We start from the raw sequence: 22,782 nt of genomic DNA on the forward strand, positions 1-22,782 counted from the left end.
CCATGATTTGTTTGGTTTGATTGGTAAAAGACCTGTGGCTCGGCAGGTTCTTCTTTTTGTTGTCCCTGAACTCCTGATGCCCCCCCCCCTCAGGCAAATACTACACAATCACCAGTGTGACGACAGCCAATATGGTTCTACTACTCACTCTCTTGCTTCAACGCTTTCTCCCTCCATGTCCAACAACAGGTTACAGACATGTTTACTTGGAGGGGCTGACCGAGGCGTCCATCTTTGTGCATGTGTCAGTGCATGATGTCTATGGGAAGGTAAGTGCTGCACATTCCTGGTGATATTGTTGCCCCCCCCTCCCCCGCTGATATTTCAAAGTTAAACAGAAGAAAACTTGTTTCTCTCAACACACCCATCACTGAAGCATACCCTCCTTCAATCCTTTGTTTCTCTAGTGGAGCCCTCTAGTCCTGAACCCCAGCTTTACCATAATGCACTTTCTAGGATCTAACAAGGTATCCTGGTGCCCTGTGGGCTCTGTGTGTGGTGCTGCATGAAACAGTAATGCATGACGCGAAGCTGTCAGCCGTGACTTGTTTGTGCGTGACATTAAACCACTGAGTCATACAGTTTGCTTTTTAGTTTTTATCCACAATTTTCATTTTCTCATCAACAAAGATGGAATAATTTACAACATAAGCATGCAGCATCCTCAACAGCCTCATGTGTGGTGTGTGTTTTGATAATGTGAGGAGGAAGGTTGCCATCTAAAGGTAATGCATGTAAAAGCATGCCATTGTTTGATTTGGTGTGAACTAAGTTATACAAGCTGTATCTTTTCATTGCTAATGAAAAGTAACCCTTTAACTTTAAACTGTGATGTGTAAAAAGTTGAGTTAAGAAGTGCACCATGGTGGATAGCAAAATTATTTTCTCTTATTTTATTCACCCTCTGCTTCTCCTGCCCTCAGGGTCATCAGCTGCGAGGTATCCGGGGTTTGTTTAGCCGCTCTTCCAAGTCCTCCGTGGATACAACCTCTGGCGGCCTTCGCAAACGCTCCCTCAGCGATCACCTCCTGCGGCGCACGGCCAGTGCCCCGGCGAAGGGACGGAAGAAGACAAAGATGTTGCTATCAGAGTCTGTGGCATCAATATCGGAGCATAAGAATGGCCTGGGCGCAGGGATCGGAGGAGAGGGCGTGTCAGGGAAGGAGGGAGGGGTGGAGAAGCGTCTCCAACCCAGACCCCCGCTCATCCACAGGCCGATTTCCATGCCCTTAGAAAGGCTCCTGCAAGGGCAACTGTCCCTCTGCTCCCAAGACAAGGAACAGCACGATATGAGTGCAGACACTATCTTAGGTGGGTAATTTCCACTCATTCTAGTCAAAGAATTACAAATATAATTTGAAATATTATAATATATATATAATATAAATAATTTGCATATGACACCCAACTTACATCAAGTTATTAGTTATAAATAAGATTCTGAGCTCTTTATCTAACACTAGCATGAACCAAGCCCCAGCAGTCTGCGGCATTAATTGCAGAGTGACTTTTGGCTGTGGAATATTTTTGCTGTGTAATCCAAGTAATTTCTATAAATGACAATGACGAAGGGCTACTTTTTTTTAATGCAATGCTTGAAGTTGTAAAGTCGTACAGCAAAGTTTTGTCTTTGAATTGCTTTGAACACTGATTAATGTCAGATATTACGTGTTAATGTTTCTCTTCTTTGCTTTACTTATCCTGCTACAACTTTCTAAGACCTTGTTCAGACCTGATTATTAACATCTGTCCTGAGGGATCTGATAACTTAGACATTCAGAGGTGGTTTGGGACACATGTTGCCAGATTCTCTATGAAGGACCCCCTACTCAGCTGACGTCTCTCACCTGCTACAGTTTCACAATGAGTCAAATGTATTTTTACGTTTCTCAGTGGCCATACGTTGATTTGTTTGTTGCCAATGCCACAATATCAACACTGACCACCACATGATGAATGACTTTAGATCTGCAAACAGTTCATCAATTATCTCAGCATCTCCTGAATCCGCAATCTGAATAAACACAAACAAATATTATCATCGGACGCATTGGCAAACATTATTTGGTCATCGTGAACGCATGGTGTACATGATTATTTGCATATAGAGTGAGGAAGTGAGATCTGATCACAGGAGACACATGTGCTGGTGTGAACAGATGAACAACGTCCACTGATCAGATCTCCGAGGACAGATGTTAAAACCAGGTCTGAACAGGGCCTAAAACTCTTGTACATTAACCACGTGAACTGACACAACAGACTTCTCTCCATGATGCCTTAACATGCTCTTTCTGTCCCATCTTCATTTGTTGTGCTTCTTTATGGTAGAGAACTGACTAGGATGGTCCTGCAGGTAATCTAAAACACCTATTGTCTGAAGGTTGCATCGTTCGAAAACATATCAGTATTGCGTCCACCCAGTGTATTTTGTTTGACAGTGGTCTGAGAAATATATTGATGTGCCATTTGATCCCATTTGACCAAACCAATCCCATTTGACCATCTTTTTCCTAATCTGATGTTCGCAAGCGTGGATTCTTCCTTTTGTTTAACCTCCACAGCCTCATTTCCAGCTTCCCCTTCACAGTTGTATTTGGTGATCCATCTGTCTGTGTACTGCGATTGCCTTGTATTGGCTGGACTGTTAGTTGTTGTAATTGAATCGTTGGTCTGCTTGGTGTTCAACATTCAAATGGTAGTATCTAAGCCTGTCTTTATTAATCTTTTTCTTTCTGTGTCCACAGGAGCTTGTCTGCTTAACAGGCCCAGGTCGTCCTCTGTTAACCTCATCAAATCATCACTTTCTTTCGAACCAAGCATCGCTTCCCCTTCCAAGACGTGCAGACATAAAGAATCTGACCAATCAGCGGAGGCTTCTTATCTGGTAATTGGTAGAGGAGACGTAAGAAAGGAAGATGACTATGTCAACTATCCATCAAAAGACAATGAAATCAACAAATCAAAGATCATCTCCGCAGGAACAGAGAAAAACTCTTTGTTCTCATCTTCCACGAACAACAAGATGGGACTAGAAACATCGTCAAACAGCACAACGTTCACTGTTGCACCTTCAGTCTCCTCATCCTCCTCCTCTGCCCCTTCCTCTGTGGCCCCTCTTTCTCCTGTTGGTATGGACTGTGATCTGAAGAGTCCCACCTCTTTGCATGACAGCATCTCCAGACTCATCGATGCTGTGTCCTTGGGCAATGAGCAAGACACATGTGGCTCTATTTCTGCTCTGATTGGTCAATTTGAAAGCACCGTTGACCAAAATGATTTCACAACATCATCCCATGATCACACTCCTTACCGTCACTCGAACTTCAGGCCTACCACTCCAAAAGCGCTGCAAGATTTAAGGCCTCTTCTAAAGACCAACACAGCCTCTCTTAACTCGAAACACCTGACAAGTCCCCAACAAGTAGCTCAAAAAACGTATCATGTAAACCACGAAATCCTTCCATCGAGTTCTCAGACAAACACTTCTACTCCAGTCCTCTTCTCCAGCCCAGAAACCACTGAGCTTGAGGAGGTGTACACCATCCTGGACGAGGAGGTGCTGTTGCCTGCAACAGTGCACAACCTGAGGAAACAGACGGTCCGTTTTCAGGCAGACGCTGTGGTGAACACGTCTTTAAACAGCTTGGGGTCCTCTCCGGGAAAAGTGGTTCAGGGATTGGGGAAAGGGCACCATGTGGCTTGGGAGGATATGCACAGGAAACGGGGTGGATGTGAAAACATTGAGGAGGCAGAGGAGAGAGTATATGAGGAAGTGAATGATTTCCCTGTACTTGAGATAGAACGGGGTACCTCCCAAAGGTACATGAGCACGCCCGTAAACGACTCTTTCCAGTTTCATCGTGACACAGCAAGAAATGCTTTTGCAGAAGTGGAAACTAATGTCGACGAAGATCCACTGGATATAATGCTGACTTCACCTAGACATGGCAGCCAATGGGAGGGGCTCACAAGTCCAACCAAACGCCATGCTATCTACCAAAACCACGGATCCATTCCCAACTACTCCCAACAGAAACAGCCTTTGTCATATTCTGATCCTCAACAACAGTTTCCCTCATATCCACCTCATGGAGCATTTACACACTCTCCCTCCCCAATCAATAAACCTTCGTATCAGTTATCCGATCATCACCAACACCAGAACAACTCCCAGCCTTCAACCTTCCACAGACCTGTCAATTCCAGACCTTCCAACGCTAGTCAGCAGTGTCAGAACGGCTACTCCGTTCCTCAGGGCAATTCTACAGCCCCTGACAACAGCAGAGACTTCATTAGTTCCTATAAACAACAGAGGAGCTACAGTGGCAGCCAGCTCCTAAACAGGCCTCGACAAAACAGCCCAGGGTACAACCAGATGGAGAGGGAGCAAATGAGGTGTTTCCAGAATGGTGTCTCCTCATCTGAAAGCCTGCATGGCCAATCTGCTGCGTCCACAAACATCTGTAGAGACAGAGGACTACCTACTCCTTCTTCAGATTGCGATGCAATATACAGCCACCTGGAGTATGACTGCATCAAGCCCTCATCAGAGTCCTCAGCTCCTCCAAACTCTCACCCACACTGTCAAAGTCAAACACAACCGCACACTCTGCAGTCATGGACCCAAAATGTTACCGTCAACAGTTACCAGTCGCAGCCTGAAACCAGAGTTTCAAATTCAAGGCCTTTATCAAGTCGTTCCCAGTCTGTTCCCATAGACTCCACAGCACCCAGCCAATGCAAGTCCAAGTCCCTTGGAGACCTGACCTCAGAAGACATATCATGCAACTTCCAGAGCAAATACCACATTATTAGTCGCAGTTTCATCACTCCACACATGAGGAAGCAGAGGAGAATGGGCACCATGGGGGGCGCAACTTTCCAATCGCAGTCGAGTGATCCACTCACAGAGCAGCTACGTAAGCTGGTCAGTTTGGAGGCGGATGACAGTGACAGAGAGAGGTCCCAGTCTCCTCAGCTGCATTTTGAAGCAAATTCCCAATCCCAATCAATATCCCCACAGTCACAGCCCCAGGCAACAAGTATAGCTCCTGTGGTTCCCAGGGACACAGAGGACTCCCCTCCGCCCCTTACCCGTCGCCTGTCTTCTCGGAGCCAGAGCCGAGTGCGCCACATCAACAACCGTGCACGGGAAAGACAGCAAGAGTCTGTAAAGCCTCGGCCAGGTGTGGCAATCAATAGTACCACTAGCATTGGTGGGGTGGTGTTTAGGAATAAACCGGCTTCACAGAATCCACCAGCTAACAGACACTCAACCGGTTCATACATCGTCGGCTACCTGGATCAGCTGGAGGACAGGGGACTTCCTGAGGGAGCTTGCACATCATTACGTTATGGAAATGGGGATCATTATGGAGATCGCTACTACACAGATGACTCTCTTCCGAATGCAAACTCCTCTCACTCTGCGTCAGAGCCCGAGGTCTACTTTCTACTCAGACTGTAGCTCTGATCTTAAACGTAAAAATGAGATTAAGAATCGAGCACTGATTTTTTGATGACGTTCAGTTACACCAAAAGCCAGAGGACGAAGGGAAATACATGCTTGCCATTATGTGTTCCCATGTTCACAGAGCAGAGATTGCCTGTACAATATCAATGACACATCTCATATAATCCATGGTTGGATCTGACAGCATGAACTTTGTGTATGAAATGTCCACTATTCAACAGTGAATGGTCTTTCTAGTCTGGAAGTGTATTGTCTATATTCTGCTTAATGTGTAAATGTACCCGGGAACTTTGATTCCCTCCAAAAGGCTTCCTAGACTGATTGTACAGATACTTGTTATCTTCGTCCCTGTGATGTACTGTCCAAACTGCGTACACTGACAACAAAGCAAAAAAAAGAATTGGGTTTTCAGCAGAGAGGGAATGTCTTTCCTTCTATCATTTGAATGTGTAGTATAATCGAAAAGCTAGTTTTAATAGATGGGATTCATCTTTCAAAGATCTAATGTAAGTCTTCCTTCTGTTTTCAGTGGTATTTCTTTGTTTGTGTCGTGTGAATATTCCTGTCATTGTTTCTAATCCGCGATGGATTTTAGTTAAGAGCTAACTCTAACTGTACATTTATGTTTGTGCATGTTACTTGTGAACATGTCAAGCATGACTATGCACCAGTTTATACAATAGATGTGTCATCGCTCGACATTTGCACAGAACAAATAGTTGCGTTGAACACAACCGAGGACAGAGGCTTGTTTGTAATGGGTGCAATACAGAACATAAACACTTCCACGCTTGGACTGGTTGCTCTCTTTGATCTGTAGAATTTCAAGACATGATTGCAAAGTTTTAAAGATTTGGAGTTTAAAGGGGTTTTTATTTTTATAATTACTTTGATACAGACAGCAAAAAGAATCTCGTGTTGGTTCTGTTGCTGTGGTTTTATTTTGTATAACTTAATGAACTGGAAAAAACAGAGTGAAGAGCAGACTGAGGAGAGGAGGGTGGCCGAGCCGCAGTTTATTTCTTTTTCTATTATCTTTCAGTGTTACACCATCCTTCTTTTCTTTGTATTGTTGCTCATTGGAGGACTGTGAGCATTTTCCTACAGATGCAATAAACTATTGAAATGTTTGATTTCAAGAAAACCACATGTTAATTTCCTGTTTTACTCAAAACCGTAAATAGTGTAATGAAACCAGAATGTCGCTCGAGCTCAAAATCTTTTTATTATTAGGTCGCAAACAGCCTCAGCGCCTTAAACATAATGGGATGTAATTGCTCATGAAATTACTGTGTAATAGAGCTGACAAAAAGCACACCTGTTGCTCTGGGCATTAAATTCCCCGCACTGGTTCTAACCTGTTGCCACACTTGGTTAAGTCATATGGATGAATAACGGTAAAATATTCCTTGGAAAATCTTAGAGAGAAGAACAAGAATCATTTTCCTCCTGAATTTCCTTCCAAAACTTTGCCTGAGAAGGATCAGTCACTTAAGGTCATTCAAATATCCAGACGAGGGCACTACCGGATTTACTACATTGTGCATTAGTAACGTTTGGATTAAATAATTCTTGTTGAAGTAGCTTTAATGCTGCATATTTTTACTTTTACTTCTTTTATTTGGGCTGTTTATTATTGAATGCAGTCAAACACACATGTTAAGCAGCTGATCCCAGGTCTGCTGGCTCTCTTTGTCATCCTAACTGTGTCCTCTCATAACCCTAAACTGAATAATGACTGAAGCTACAGTGGAAAATTAAGTCTTGACTTGATTTTCTCTTTCTCCACTTTCTGAGTTTTGTTTTCTAACAGTGCGTTCAGCTAATATAATAATAAAATACCAGGGTGTAGGATTAAGGGGAATCGATTAAGAATCATTGTGTTTCCATTACCCTGAAATGAATATATGTTTCTACATTAGGAGCAGGTGTTCTTCCCTGGAGTCACTCATGTTTCACAGCCATGTTTCTACAGGAGCCCAGAACGGACAAACTAAACAGGTCTTCGTGAACGCATGAAGGAGAGGATGAGGTGAAGACTGCAAAGGCAAAGAAAATATTGAATTATTTGTTTTCAGAAATCCTGGGAACAACATCCCAGGTAACAGATATAAAGAGTTGTCTGCACCTCATTTAACTAAAATGAAACAAATTTAAAATAAAATAACCAAAAGCCTTAAAACTTCCTGAGAGGAACCACCAGGTCACTGAGCACCTCAGGAGTTTGGTTAAGGCTTTTATAGATGAGATTTAGATTAGCACATTTAACATATTTAGTTTTGTAAGAACATGAATACGTTTTGAACTCATTGGCTTCCTGTTCAAAACTTTACTTGCTTCATTTAATATCATGAGTAACTGTTGTAACTATTGCTTGATAAATCAAAGATTCTACACAGTATGGTAACAGTCTCCAATGGATCTATCTTACTTTTGCAACCTGACTCACCACTTTTAACATTTTAGATGGGAATCAAACATGATTTTATTTTATAAATCTGTTTCATACGTTGTCCATAAATCTTTAAATATAACTCCTGAATTTCCAATGCGGACAGAGACCTTAGAAAAGCAAAGGGCACAGTTTTCTCAACGAAACAACTGTGGTGAGCAGAGAAGTGTCTCAGAAAGCTCAACACGTTGGACCCTGAGGCAGAAGGTGAGTTCCACTGCTGTCGGTCACAAACAGAAACCTGAGGATGCAGTGGTCCGTCTGCTGCCGACAGATCTGCAGAAGTTAGGAGATGCATCTCAACATGGACCAGAAACTGAAAGGAAAGTTTACAACATCTTGGGACCATGAAGACCTGAGGCTGAGAGCAAAGGAAGGCTGTACACAGAATAGTATGGTGTTTGTATATATAAAATACATACAGTATGATACATAATACAGTTCCAAACTTTTTAAAGAAAGAATGTTCAGCAGTTATTATTGATATTATAGAGATAGGAATTCAAAAGTTTTTTTCCGAGACCACATGATTCCCAAATTTAAGCTCACATATTTATTTTACTTTTACCACATTGGTGAACTTGCCAATAATTTCAAAAAGCTTAGGATAAAATGCATTTCACATTTTACTGCATCTTACTAAGTTTACTGTCCAGAAGTGGCAGATCACGTTTCAGGACATTCAGAGCATTTAACATTTTGAATTACTATAAGATGGAAGATGCTCAAATAATAAAAATAAATATAATCATAATGATGACCTGTGACAGCTTCAAATGTTTTTGACTGAATTATCCTGAGAAAGACCATCAGTTCTTTAAATGGCTGATTAATCCACATAGAAAACAAGTAGCAGGGGAAAGACACCAAGGGCCTGTACTCTATCTGTTTTCCTTTACTGAAGTTTCTTGCTCTGATAATTAAAACGATCTACTTTTATCTTCTCTCTCAAGTTGTTTTTGACAGTTTAGAACACGTACACACTCACTCCCTCCATAATCACTCGCTAGCAATGATTTGTTTTTCCACCATCACTCTAGAGAGGGATAATTTAGTGTTGTGCTGCTTGTGTCATCTGTTTCACTTCCATGGAAAAGGCTCCACGACGATTATAAATACTCATATCAACACTTGGCCTGTGCAGGGAGGGAGGTATGTCTCTGTCAAGATAACATTTTCTCACTTAACTTGTTATACTTATGCTGATAATGTGCTCTCTCTTTGCAGGTAACAGGCATGATATTGTGATTTTGGACATATGCAATTTTTATGGGATTCATCTTTGTTGAACGTTGTCTATGAGGTACCTGCGAGTTTTAATGCAGTCTGTTTCCAGGTTGGACCAGTCAGGTAAATTGTGTTTGAATTCATCGCACCTCTGGTTGATGTATATTCTGTCTCTGTCAAATTACATTTACCCAAAGGTTTTCTAAATGTCCAGAACAGCTGCGTCCATGTCCCGGTTGCCCCGGCTCCTCACCCGTTGGCTCTCCTCAGCTCTGTCTCTGCTGCTCCTCAGTGCAGTGGGCAGACAGGCGGGGGGTCTGGAGGGGGCTCAGGCGACGACGTGCACCAGGTGGAGCGCACTGAACAACAAGGTCCTCTCTCAGGACGGGGACGTGATCCTTGGTGGACTTTTTAATCTGTATTACATACCTTCAGCTGTACAGCAGGACTTCATCAAGCAGCCACACTATGAACCGTGCACTGGGTAATCACATGCACTGTACTTTTACTGCAGATAGTGGTTATTATGATTATGATATGATTATTTAAATACCTGTAGGTCTTGATGTATGTGACACTTTTATATTTCACTGACTGATATTGCAGTTGTTCAGATTTTCTCCTCCTTTCTCCTCCTGTGCTCTCAGCTTAGATCTGGAGACTTTGAAATATTTGTATGCTTTGGCGTTTGCGGTGGATGAAATCAACGGGAACAGCTCCCTGCTGCCGGGAGTCAAGCTGGGCTACAGCATAGTGGACAGCTGCAGCCGATACCCGTGGGCACTGCAAGATGCACTGTCACTGGTCGGAGGAAACACACGCAGCTGCAGCTTAACAGCACCTACGCCACACTCTGCATCGCATGGACAACCTGGAGACACAAGTATGACTTGATATGATTCCATGTGCTTTTAAGATTTGATTTGTCCATGAAACCAACAATTGGTATCATAGATAATTTTATGCCATTGATTATCTGTTGCTATGACAGGAACAAATGGACTGGGAAGCTCACTGTGTTCTTCAGTCTGTCAAATAGTTAAATCAAATGTGAAAATATCGATGAACAGCCACTTATTCATGATGTGTGATGCACTGTGTGTAAATATGTATTTGCTTCTATCTCTGGTTATATTTTGTTTTTGTTGTCATTTATGTGAAACAGTGCAGATCTTGGGACGCAAGACATATTTTGTGAGAACATTCTGATGATAAAGTGCAGTCTTATCTTATCTTATCTTATCTTATCTCATCTCATCTCATCTCATCTCATCTCATCTCATCATATCTTCTCTTCTCTTCTCTTCTCTTCTCTTCTCTTCTCTTCTCTTCTCTTCTCTTCTCTTCTCTTCTCTTCTCTTCTCTTATCTTCAGGTGGGAAGCCTGTTCCTCTGCTGATTGGGGCGTCCTCGTCCACAACAGGGATAATACTGTCCAGGACCCTGGGGCCTCTCTCTATACCAATTGTGAGTTTCATCACCAGAGGAAATCTTCTTCTCATGAGTTCAGTTGCTTGTGTTTAAATTGTGAATTTATATTAAAGATGGTGCTGTGAAAAACGCTGTACCTCTGTGTCTCTCCCTCAGATCAGCTACCTGGCCACCTGCCCCTGTCTGAGTGACCGGCTCAAGTTCCCTAACTTCTTCAGAACGATCCCCAGTGACATTTACCAGGCCAGGGCCATCGCACGACTGGCCATACGCTTCCACTGGACGTGGGTTGGGGCTGTACATGCAAACACCGACTATGGTCAATTGGCGATGCAGGTTATGATATTGTTGTGATATATTGAATTTAAATATCGCACAAATAGCATGTATTTATTGGTTGTTTTCACGTAATTGTTTCAGGTATTTAAGGAGGAGATTAAGGGCAAGGGGGTGTGTCTGGACTTCGTAGAGACCGTCCACAGAGAGACTATTGGGAGAGATGCCAGACGTGCGGCGCTCACAATTCAAGCTTCCACTGCGAGGGTGATTCTCATCTTCTGCTGGTACACTGATGTGAAGAAGCTGTTTCTGGAGCTAAATGAAAGAAATGTGAGTAACTGGCCTGGAAATTTGTATGACTTTATCATTTGAGTGTATTGATTTAAAGTACATTCCTCCTGTAGGTGACTGACAGACAGTTTCTGGCCAGTGAGGCCTGGAGCACCAGTGACGATCTCCTCCAGGACCCTGCCGTCTCCAAGGTGGCCAGCGGGGTTCTTGGCGTGGCCATTCGTAGTTCAACAATACCCGGGTTTGAAAAATATCTCAGGAATCTGCACCCATTTAGTCGTCCGCATGATGGATTCTTAAGAGACTTCTGGGAAAAGGAGTTTGGATGCAGTGCAGGGGAGGCAGCATCGTTTTCATATTCCTCTTCATCTCACCGTGCATCGAATGGCTCCACTTCATCTCTTGCCAAGGAGTCTGTTCAGAGAGCCTCTCTGCCCCCCTGCAGTGGCACAGAGTCTCTGGAGGGGCTGCAGCATCCCTTCACTGACACCTCTCAGCTCAGGGTGGTTTATAATGTCTACCTGGCTGTGTATGCTGCAGCCCACGCCCTCCACAGCCTCCTCTCCTGCTCCAGCAGAGACGGAGACATCTCAACATGCTCCTTTCCAGATCACATCAAACCAAAAGAGGTACCAGAGGAGGAGAACAGTTTCTGTTATTTAGCACTAATGGGCGGATTACCACAAAACTTACTGGAAAGGGAAGAACCCATTGAACCCACAAAATATTGGTGCAGATCTGATTCATGGGAAGATTCAGGATTTAGTTTAATTATTTTATTTCTTTAAAATTGGCCGTTTTCCCCAATTTTTGGTGAATTTCTCAAGACACAATGCATTTTCGACATCTATAGAGTGATAATATTAATGAACAGGTTCACAATTTTGTGCGGATCTGGATAATGTTCTGGATTTAGTGAATCAAAATAAAGGGGTCTTATACTTCAGTCACTGTATGGTAACAAAAAATCCTTTCACCTATATCAGAGAATGGATGTTTTGCCTGCGTTTAATGTGAGCAGTTTGCTAAAGTTTTTGGATATTTCTGTGTACATGTATTTGCTGCAGTATATATATATATATATATATATATATATATATATATGTATACATATACTATGCAGTATGTATTCAGTAAAATATGCAGTATGGTGATAAAGCTCTCTGAGTACCCTTCTAGCTTTAAAAGTTCTAAGTGTAGTTTTGTGTACAGATTTTATTCTGACTGTTTCAATGTTTCTTCCCTTCAGCTGTTGCAGCACTTAAACCAGGTGAACTTCACCACACCACAGGGTGAAATGTTTTATTTCCAAGGAGCCGACACTCCGGCAAAGTATGATCTGGTCAACTGGCAGAAAACTCCGGAGGGGCCAATGAAGCTCGTTCTGATTGGCCACGTGGACGGGTTTGATCTCCGCCTTAACCAATCAGCCATTCAGTGGAGCACGGGATCCAATCAGGTCATTCATTTGAAAGAAATTCTAATTAAATACTTGCTGTTGGAATGAATGTTGTTGTGAATTAATCGCATCGTGTCACTGACTGTCTGTGCAGGTGCCTGTGTCAGTGTGCAGTGAGATCTGTCCTCCAGGCACCCGACTGGCCAACAGGAAAGGAGAACCTGTCTGCTGCTTCGACTGTATCCAATGTGCTGAGGGAGAGATTAGCAATAAAATTGGTGATGAATTTACTACACAACACAACACCAGCTCATGTTTCTATCCTTTACGTCACGCTTTGAGTTTTATTATTCCCTCCTCCATCCTCTCTCTTTCCCTCTGCCAGGTTCCCCTCACTGTGATCCCTGTCTGTCTGAGTTCTGGTCCAACGCTGATCGAACGGCCTGCGTCCCTCGCCAGCTGGACTTCCTCTCCTTTAATGAAACTTTGGGCATCACCCTGACGACAGCAGCAGTGTCTGGTGCCACGGTGACGGCAGCAGTGTTCCTGGTTTTTGTTTACTACCATCAAACACCCATGGTAAGAATAACCCAGAGTTTGCTGACAGGATTCTCACCTTTCTTTCCTCCATCAACTGTTGATGTGCTTCTCCTGTAGGTGCGAGCCAACAACTCCGAGCTGAGCTTCCTGCTGCTTCTGTCTCTGAAGCTCTGCTTCCTGTGCTCGCTGCTGTTCATCGGTCGTCCGTCAGTCTGGGCCTGTCGCTTCCAGCAGGCGGCTTTTGGGATCAGCTTTGTGCTTTGTGTTTCCTGCCTGCTGGTAAAAACCATCGTGGTTCTGGCTGTTTTCCGTTCCGCTCGGCCCGGTGCTGGATCCTTGATGAAGTGGTTTGGTCCACGCCAACAGAGAGGAAGTGTCGGCCTCTTCACCTGTATACAGGTGTGAATCATTTTATATTGATGATATTTAATCAATTAACAATACGAGTTGTGATTAAAAACAATTCATTTACAAGAAGTTAATATATAGTTTGAGACGAAATTCTAACCAGTCCTGTAGAGATGAAGAAAACTTAAGTCATGATGTAGTTTATTTTTTATCTGCTAAAAACATCACCACACCTTGTTTTATATTTATGAGTAACTACGCTAAATGAAATATATTTACTACTCACACAGGTTATCATCTGTGCCATATGGCTGTCCCTCAGCCCCCCCGTGCCTCAGCAGGATTTTGGTCTCCGAGGGTCAAAGGTCACCCTGAGGTGTGCCATGGCCTCTGTGGTGGGCTTCTCTCTGGTCCTGGGCTACATCGGCCTGCTGGCCTGCACCAGTCTCCTCTTGGCCTTTCTCGCTCGGAAACTCCCCGACAACTTCAACGAGGCCAAGCTGATCACCTTCAGCATGCTGATCTTCTGCGCCGTCTGGGTCGCCTTCGTCCCCGCATACATTAGCTCTCCTGGGAAGTACGTTGTCGCTGTGGAGATTTTTGCGATTCTTGCCTCAAGCTATGGTTTGCTGCTCTGCATTTTTGCCCCGAAATGTTTCATTATTCTCTTGAAGCCTGAGAAAAACACTAAGAAACACCTGATGGCCAGATAGTTATTGATGCATATGGTCATGTGTATGTCTATTTGTTTCATGTTATCAATGCCAATTCTTAATGTGCCTCTCTGAGTTATGGCTTAGATTTGTAGATGAATATTAATTTCTGCTCTGAGACATAATTTAAAGATACAGTAACAACATACAACATCCATTGAATTTAGATGCAATGCTACCCAATAAAATATTTATTAACTCTCTGTACTGTGTTTGAATACTGAACTTCAAATGAATGAAACTCAAAGGCACAGAAAGCAGAATAAGTTCTTCATACAAGATTGTGTCTCATATTATAACGTTTTATACACTATATACATGCATTCATTCAAAGTAAATAATACTTTGTCAATGGATCAGGAACAAATGTTTTGTATTTAAGATAGTTGAGACAAGGATACCTGCAATTCAAACAGCCTGTGAATGACTCGTCATTAGAGTTGATAAGGATATAAAAATCATCTTAATTTTTATAATCAGCAGTGAGACATATTTAAATCCACCACTCACTACTCTACCTGCTGGAATCATTTAGTTCAATATGCATGTGCCCAGTTATAACCGCTAGATGGCAGCATTGCACAATCTTAGTCTTTCTCTGCTTGTAATTCCACTACAATTCATTAACTGTGTTTCTTTTGTCTCACACGTAATATGAAGATGTTCTGTTCTGGGGCCAGATATCTAAAGGTTTATTTGTTTCATAGTGGATAAAACAAAAGTGAGTATGTGTATTAATAATATTACACAGTTTAGATATAGGTAAACATGTTGTTACAGAAAAGAAAATATGGAGAAATAAATTATTTAAGACTTTTATTAGAGTTCTGTTAATCAATTGTACAAATATTGTGTTTTTGATTTTTTTTAGAAAACATAGTTAATAGATAAAATTGAATGCATTGCAGAAAAAAAAGTCACAACAGTTAGCAAGGTACAGTTTAGATGTTTAACTGCTGGTTCAAAGCAAACTGCCCCATGTTCCTAATGTCAGTGCAGACCACAGTGTGTCACTGTTGCACTACAATCATACAGTATATCTCATTCATAAGAATATTTTATTCCCCTTTTTTGTCAAGTATAACACAATGAGGTTACGAGGGGGACTTGGCATCAACTGAAATGGATACTCTACAGAAAGGTCAAAGTTTGAAGGCCAAGCCCAAAGAGTTACTTTACCTGAAATGATCTTGTTACTGGCCACAAAACTCAATTTGTACCAAAGGCTAATCTTTCTTCAGCAGCTACAGTACAGTTTTGATTTTTTAAATTGGGCCTGCAAAGTGAGGCAATAATCTAAAAAAATATTCATCCCCGACTCTCAAAATAATTGTGCCAGAGACGTCCGGCCCCCCATTATCCCCAGAGGAGGTTGAAGCATTGATTTGTGGGAGTTTGAAAGAAACCACCTACACGCAAATGTCTCAGTTGCAATTGATGCTGTCGTTTATCTGTCACAAATACCTCAGGGGTCATGAAACATTTTCTATTTGCATAGTTTAATTTTAAATAGGGTTGCGATTAGGGTTGGTGAATGTCGTAGACACTTGGGAGTAGGCTCTACCCCCACTCATGCGGGCACGCCCGATTGACTGGTGCCATCTATGAGTTTCTACGACCTTGGTAAGTTTAGGGTTAGGGTTAGAGGGTTAGGGTTAGGGTTGCTAACCTTAACCCCTAACCCCCCAAATAAATCAGTAAATCAGACTTCTAAGGTTGACATCAAAATTTTCCCCAACAGCTGGAAGTCCTCAGAAATAGCAGAAATAGATATAAACATCATTATTAGGGTTTTTCTTCATAACTCTGGGTAATGTGGATAATCTTGTTTGGATTTGATTTATTTTAAATTATTTTGAAAACTAATCACAACTGAAAATGTATTGAAAGTTACATCCCAGTGAATTTACAGTACAGGGCTCTCGACCTTAGAGTCCAGTGTTAAAGTCCTGGTCTATAGATAGAATATGGACTTTGTCGCCCAGGCTCCTGTTGATTCTTAAATTGTCCCCAAACTAACCCTTTAACCCTGTGGTGTATTGTTTCTTTTTACGAGTCAATCAGGTCTAACTCTCAGTGAGTTGAGGAATTTACCCCACAACCCTCGATTCAGTTACCTGTCTCATGTGGACTGTATAGCTCAGTCAGTAAAGCATCAGGCTTTCAACCTAAGGGTTGCCAGTTTAAGACTGAGTGAAGGCAAGTAACACCTAACTTAATCATTTATTGTTCACCAGCACCTGTAGGCAACAATCCAATATGGTGGTTTCCTGTATCTTTAACCATCTGACATAATAGCAGAACCCTAATCGTAAACCTAACCCCCTAACCCTAACCCTGTGGGACTTTGGCTCCCCATTTCAGCTGCAGAGTCTTTGGATGAAGCAGGAGAAGTCATCGAGATGTATCAACAAATCCTAAACCTAGCTGCAACCCCAACCCTAACCCTAACCCTAAACTTACCAAGGTCGTAGAAACTCATAGATGGTACCAATCGTGCGCATTAGTGGGGGTAGAGCCTACTCCCAAGTCTCTACGACATCCACCAACCCTAACCCTAACCCTAATGGTGACCCTAACCCTAACCCTAATCGAAACCCTAACCCTAATTTACCAAGGTCTTAGAAACTCGTACATGGTACCAATAGATCGGGCATGCCCACATTAGTGGGGGTAGAGTCTACTCCCAAGTCTCTACGACATTCACCGACCCTAGCCCTAACCCTAATCACAACCCTAACCCTTAGGGTTAGGGTTGTGATCTATTGGTACCATCTACGAGTTTCTACGACCTTGGTAAGTTAGGGTTAGGGTTACCCTGAGCAGGTATCAGTGACGTGTCAATTCAGAGTTTCCAGTTAGTTTAACCCCAGTCTGCATGTCTCTGAACTGTGGGAGGAAGCTGGAGTGCTCCACACAGCGAACTCCACAAATGAGACCCTGGCTGAACCGAGATTCAAACCGGGAACCTTTTTGCTGTGAGCCAACAGTGCTGCCCACTGCATCACCGTGCGATCTCAAAAACATAACATCTTCTTCAAGATGATCATACTGAACCTATATCAAAACAATAATGTGTATAATCAGCGGAGAAGGGCCCTGATGTGAAAGGCTGGGCTCTCTGTGGATTAATTCATAAACAAATAGTTTGATAGAGATGTAACTCTGCTGGGATGTCTGTGGTCGCTGCCCTCCAGCTAAACCCCCTCATGTCTGTATCACACTCTGTCCACACCCAGTCATTACACCATTGTTATGCCCTCACCTTCCAGAGAAGTGATTTGCAGGTGCATTATCATCCTGTTTCCACCATGGGCTTCGTAGATGTTATAAATACCTAGAACAACGTCTATGTTGAGCAGAGCAGAGGGGGCTATACACCTCGTCAGTCGTCAGGTCAAGTTGTATCTGTTGTAATGTATATTTTGTCCTTAGAATGATTTAATTGGTGAAAATATTATCTTTTATGCTGTCACATTAAGAGGGATTTAATCACATTTGACCTTCTCATTCCAGGAACTGTTCAAACGAATTGATTTAATATTCTCTGCATGTCTCATTTTTGTATTTTTATGTTCATGAGAAGTTGAATCTAACGGATATATCTGGCACATTTAAAGTGTAGAGAGTCATTGCATCGATGTCTTGGTTCTCCTGGCTCTTCACGCTGCGGCCCTGCTCAGCCCCGTCCCTGCTGCTCGTGGGGCTGGTGGGCAGACAGCTGGGTCTCCGGGTGGGGTGGCAGCTGGTTCAGGCGGTGACTTGTTCTCGGTGGGGTTCATCCGGCGTCCAGGGTCTGTTCCAGGACGGGGATCTTGTCATCGGTGGACTCTTCAGTCTTTATAACAAGCCTCCAGCTATAGATCAAGAGTTTACTCAGCAGCCACTTTACCAATCCTGCAGCAGGTGAAACTCTCAACTGCTTTGTTTACATATACATTTTATATATGTTATTATTAGCCATATTCATATAAAGTTAAATATTTGTGGTTCTTTAACATCGATATGTACAATATCTTTTTTTTAATACGTTGAAATGCTTATTTCATTGCAGACTTTACAGATCATTATTACAGATGACATTTTCTCACTCTTCCTCTCCTGTGCTCTCAGTTTGGAAGATCTTCCGCTGCAGTACATATATGCGATGGTGTTTGCGCTGGAAGAAATCAACCACAGCACAACGCTGCTTCCAGGCGTGAAGCTGGGCTACCACATCCACGATAGCTGTGCTCTGCCCCTGTGGGCTTTGCGGACAGCGCTGTCCCTGGTTGGAGGAGACCGCAGCAGCTGTAATTTAACTGAAGAAACTGGAGAAAGGAGAGGTACTAAATGTCCCTTTGTATTTACCCAGTGTGCATCCTTCTCTAGTAAATACAAACGATGACAGTAATAACTGAACCAAGCACAGTTTTCATTTAACTGATGATTTTATTCCACTGTATGTTATTACGTCATCAGGTGATCCGCCTGTTCCATTGATCATCGGTGGCGATTCATCTATAACAGCCTTGATACTCTCCAGACTCCTGGGGCCACTCTCTGTTCCTTTAGTGAGTTGTTTATGTTGAATATAGACAGAAAAAATATAAAGAAATATGCAAGACAAAAAGTAAAATGCTACAATTATAAAAATCAGATTTTCACTTTTAAATTGGAATTTAACTTCATGAAATATGCAGTGGTTTAACATTTACCATAGTATTTCTTTAAGTAAGTTTTGTGCAACAGTTAATATTTTCTTCTATAGCCCTATATCTGGAAGCATTGTTTAATTTCTGATGTGAGGACAGCAAAAGTGAATTGAAACATTTACTGTAAACTGCATTTACCGTGTTATTTGTAAAAGCAGAAAACATATTTCCACCTGGGTGAAAATAAATTACAACTGTCTTTTTTGTGCATGAGACTTCAGCATGTAAATGTGATGCAGTTTTCTGTAATCAAGCAGCGAAAGGTTTGCAACTCATAAGGAATCCTTTCACTGCCGACATGTTTAAAGAACTTTAAAAACTTTTTTTGATGATCTTGCTTTGTGTTTTCTTTTAATGTAAACTTAATATTGCTTTAACCCCTTTTCACACATGTTCATTGTTTTGAAATATTTTCCTGTCTTCATGTTCTGTTTTTAAGCTAAATTCATTCTATTCATGTAAAGCTCTTTTATGAAAAGTTTATTATAATTATATGTTTTTTTTTTGTCTTTTAGATGAGCTACACGGCGAGCTGCCCGTGTCTGAGTGACAGACGCCAATTTCCCAACTTCTTCAGGACCATGCCCAGTGACATTTACCAAGCCCGAGCCATCGCCCAGCTTGCAATACGTTTAAAATGGACTTGGATCGGAGCGGTGGTGGCAAAAAACAGTTACGGCCTAACAGCGATAAAGGTGTTACCACTTCTTATGCACCAGAAATGTTACGGCATCTGCACAAGAAACCTGAATTATAATATATAAATGTATAACTATGTATATCAGATATTCCAGGAGGAGACTCAGGGGGCCGGCGTGTGTCTGGCGTTTGTGGAGACTCTCCGAAGGGAAAACATTGTGACGACGCCAAACAGGCAGCGCTGCAATTCAGGCCTCGACCGCTAAAGTGATTCTGATCTTCACCTGGTACACAGATGTGAGGAACTGTTCCTGCAGCTGGCCCAGAGAAATGTGAGACACAATTTTGTATATTAAATCTGAAAATTTGACTTATTTGATATAATTTATTTTCTTAAATGTTTTTTTTTATCGTGCTTTCATCACCAGGTGACTGATAGACAGTTTCTGGCCAGTGAGGCTTGGAGCACGAGTGTTAATCTTCTCGAAAACCCTTCCACCCTTAAAGTGGCACGTGGCGTCCTCGGCGTGGCCATTAGGAGTTCACCTATACCTGGATTTGAAAAGTATCTCAGAAATCTGAATCCCTCTCATCGTCCCGATGATAAGTTCTTGAGAGAATTTTGGGAAAAAATGTTTAATTGCCGTCCTGGACCCTCAAATCTTTCTTCATCTACCTCTTCACCATCTCGTGCAGACCAGAGGGCGCCGCTTCCGCTCTGCGTTGGCACAGAGTCCCTGGAGGTGGTGCAGAATCTCTTTACTGACACCTCTCAGCTGAGGGTCACATATAATGTGTACCTTGCTGCTTACGCCGCAGCCCACGCCCTTCACAGCCTCCTCTCATGCCCCAACAATGACAGCTCTCCTGGAAACGGCAGCTCCACCTGCTCCTTTCTGAAACACATCCAACCCATAGAGGTAATCACAGTTATTCCAGCTTCATTTTGACAACACACATTTGCTAATTCTTAGGGTGTTGATATCTGTCACTCTGAATCAATCTTTAAGACAAATATTTACTGTTTCAACATTTTGACGCTTCCAGGTTCTGCAGCACTTGAGCACAGTGAACTTCACCACACCTCAGGGTGAAATGTTTTACTTCCAAGGGGCCGATGTTCCAGCAAAGTACGACCTCGTAAACTGGCAGAAAACACCCGAAGGTCGACTCAAGCTTGTTCTGATCGGTCGTGTGGACGGATTCGACATCCGCCTTAATGAGTCAGCCATTCAGTGGAGCACGGGATCCAATCAGGTGCTTAAAGAGGAAAGATCTCGATTCACTAAAAAACATTTACTGAATTAAATGCTTACTGTGGTTTTATATTTTGTTCAGGTGCCTGTGTCAGTGTGCAGTGAGAGCTGCCCCCCCGGGACCAGGATGGCCTCCAGGAAAGGAGAACCTGTCTGCTGCTTTGACTGCATCTCATGTGCTGACGGAGAGATTAGCAATAAAACTGGTGAGGAAATAACCACATATGACTTTCCAATAACATTTAATTCAGTCTGCACCAATAGGCTTCCAATACTCAAATTATTTGGTCATTTTGTGTCTGCATCCCTCTGCCAGGTTCCCCTCACTGTGATCCTTGTCCGTCTGAGTTCTGGTCCAACTCTGAACGAACGGCCTGCGTCCCTCGCCAGCTGGACTTCCTCTCCTTTAATGAAACTCTGGGTATTACCCTGACTACAGTCGCTATATCTGGTGTCGTGGTGACAACAGCAGTGTTTGTGATGTTCCTATACTATCGACAAACACCTATGGTAAGTATACAGTCTCATTTATCAGAGATTATAAAGTTCAAGAAACAATAATCTATTTCTCCATGATCAAAATAAGGGTGTTTATTAATTATCCTTTCAATATCAGTTAAAGTCTGATTGTTATTTGTAGGTGCGAGCCAACAACTCCGAGCTGAGCTTCCTGCTGCTTCTGTCTCTGAAGCTCTGCTTCCTGTGCTCGCTGGTGTTCATCGGCCGTCCCTCAGTCTGGGCCTGTCGCTTCCAGCAGGCGGCTTTTGGGATCAGCTTCGTGCTTTGTGTTTCCTGCCTCCAAGTCAAAACCATCGTGGTCCTGGCAGCGTTTCGCTCGGCTCGGCCCGGTGCTGGGTCCCTGATGAAGTGGTTTGGTCCGCGCCAACAGAGAGGAAGTGTCTGCGTTTTCACCTGTATACAGGTCAGAGTTGGATGTGGCTCTTTTAATAATAAAATTACAACTCATTACATCGTTTCCCGTCCTTAAACCTGATTTTCTGCAATGCTTTTTTTATCAAGGTTATCATCTGTGTTATTTGGCTATCGCTCAGCCCCCCGTTGCCTAAACCTGACTTCGAAATTCCGGGGTTGAAGGTCACACTGAAGTGTGCCATGGCCTCTGTGGTGGGCTTCTCTCTGGTCCTGGGCTACATCGGCCTGCTGGCCTGCACCAGTCTCCTCTTGGCCTTTCTCGCTCGGAAACTCCCCGACAACTTCAACGAGGCCAAGCTGATCACCTTCAGCATGCTGATCTTCTGCGCCGTCTGGGTCGCCTTCGTTCCTGCTTATGTTAGTTCTCCTGGAAAATATGCAGTTGCCGTGGAGATATTTGCGATTCTTGCCTCCAGCTATGGTTTGCTTTTCTGTATCTTTGCTCCAAAGTGTTTCATTATTCTTTTGAGGCCTGAGAAAAATACTAAGAAACACCTGATGGCCAGGTAGTGAAGAAAATTAAGGCTGCATGTGGCGACGTATGATGTTAATCAAACAGCCATTGTGAGTCATCCAATAGTTTTACTTTATGAATTTCATTATTGGTTCTTTCTATTTTCTCGAATATGTGACATACTGTATCCTAAAATGTTAGAAAGACAAATTTGTGTTGTCTGCACTTTACTTAAAAATCCATTTTATTTCACTATATAATGTCAGATTTATTTACATAGAGGATGGAATACTTTGTGTTGTAGATAAATCCATATTTTATTAAAGTAATCGTACTTCATTGCTTTTTATTACATTAATAAAGATAAAGAAAAGTCAGTTCCATGGTTGTGTCTTTGTTTCTCATATCGATTCCACACATCTGCTTGCATTACTGGTTGTACCATTAGAGTAACAATCAATTAATAAAATAATCAATCAAGACCATAGAAAATATAACATTTTGTTATATTTAAATAATGATATAATCCAGAAAACTGCAACCATTCCCAGTACAATCATTTAAACCCACTTCTACACCCACATGGATGAAATATCACAGATTAATTCAAATGCTATTGGAAGAATATGAGCCTGCTAACGTAGCCACACT

General features: G+C 42.5%; 3 protein-coding genes across 7 annotated transcripts in view; all 3 read left to right on the top strand.

The window, feature by feature from the left end:
• plch1 (phospholipase C, eta 1) overlaps window positions 1-6,625 on the top strand; it is a 60,542-nt gene extending 53,917 nt beyond the window's left edge. For 3 of the 5 annotated variants that reach the window (XM_035154545.2, XM_035154547.2, XM_035154543.2), the window contains 4 exons: window positions 190-269; window positions 408-467; window positions 924-1,311; window positions 2,748-6,625. In XM_035154545.2, the coding sequence (XP_035010436.2) occupies window positions 190-269; window positions 408-467; window positions 924-1,311; window positions 2,748-5,470 (3,251 nt within the window). In that variant the 3' untranslated portion in view covers window positions 5,471-6,625. Of the gene's footprint in view, window positions 1-189; window positions 270-407; window positions 468-923; window positions 1,312-2,331; window positions 2,357-2,747 lie in introns of all 5 variants that reach the window. The other 2 variants (XM_035154548.2, XM_035154544.2) reach the window with 2 other exon arrangements.
• Window positions 6,626-8,220: 1,595 nt separating this feature from the next.
• LOC124851054 (extracellular calcium-sensing receptor-like) lies at window positions 8,221-14,305 on the top strand. Its single transcript, XM_035155540.2, has 12 exons — window positions 8,221-8,308; window positions 9,426-9,639; window positions 9,803-10,038; window positions 10,530-10,621; window positions 10,742-10,921; window positions 11,006-11,194; window positions 11,269-11,784; window positions 12,405-12,614; window positions 12,709-12,832; window positions 12,940-13,133; window positions 13,212-13,493; window positions 13,733-14,305. Exons 1-12 carry the CDS (start codon window positions 8,221-8,223, stop codon window positions 14,153-14,155), a joined length of 2,748 nt encoding a protein of 915 aa, XP_035011431.2. The 3' UTR covers window positions 14,156-14,305.
• Window positions 14,306-17,795: 3,490 nt separating this feature from the next.
• Window positions 17,796-22,522, top strand: LOC118106767 (extracellular calcium-sensing receptor). Its single transcript, XM_047339558.1, is given in 13 exon segments — window positions 17,796-18,061; window positions 18,269-18,480; window positions 18,617-18,708; window positions 19,365-19,544; window positions 19,635-19,723; window positions 19,725-19,786; window positions 19,789-19,820; window positions 19,917-20,408; window positions 20,536-20,745; window positions 20,827-20,950; window positions 21,061-21,254; window positions 21,385-21,666; window positions 21,765-22,522. Coding segments are annotated over 13 exon segments (2,658 nt in total). The 3' UTR covers window positions 22,188-22,522.
• Window positions 22,523-22,782: the final 260 nt, after the last annotated feature.

This window comes from Hippoglossus stenolepis, chromosome 4 (assembly GCF_022539355.2).
Source record: "Hippoglossus stenolepis isolate QCI-W04-F060 chromosome 4, HSTE1.2, whole genome shotgun sequence".
Taxonomy (NCBI): domain Eukaryota; kingdom Metazoa; phylum Chordata; class Actinopteri; order Pleuronectiformes; family Pleuronectidae; genus Hippoglossus; species Hippoglossus stenolepis.

Excerpts from the sequence above, each read along its gene's own strand:
- LOC124851054 (XM_035155540.2), top strand. The coding sequence starts at position 8,221 with ATGCATCTCAACATGGACCAGAAACTGAAAGGAAAGTTTACAACATCT. Across the intron at positions 8,309-9,425 it reads GCTGAGAGCAAAGGAAGGCT|CTCTGTCTCTGCTGCTCCTC; the intron begins GTACACAGAATA and ends GGCTCTCCTCAG. Across the intron at positions 13,134-13,211 it reads ACTACCATCAAACACCCATG|GTGCGAGCCAACAACTCCGA; the intron begins GTAAGAATAACC and ends CTTCTCCTGTAG.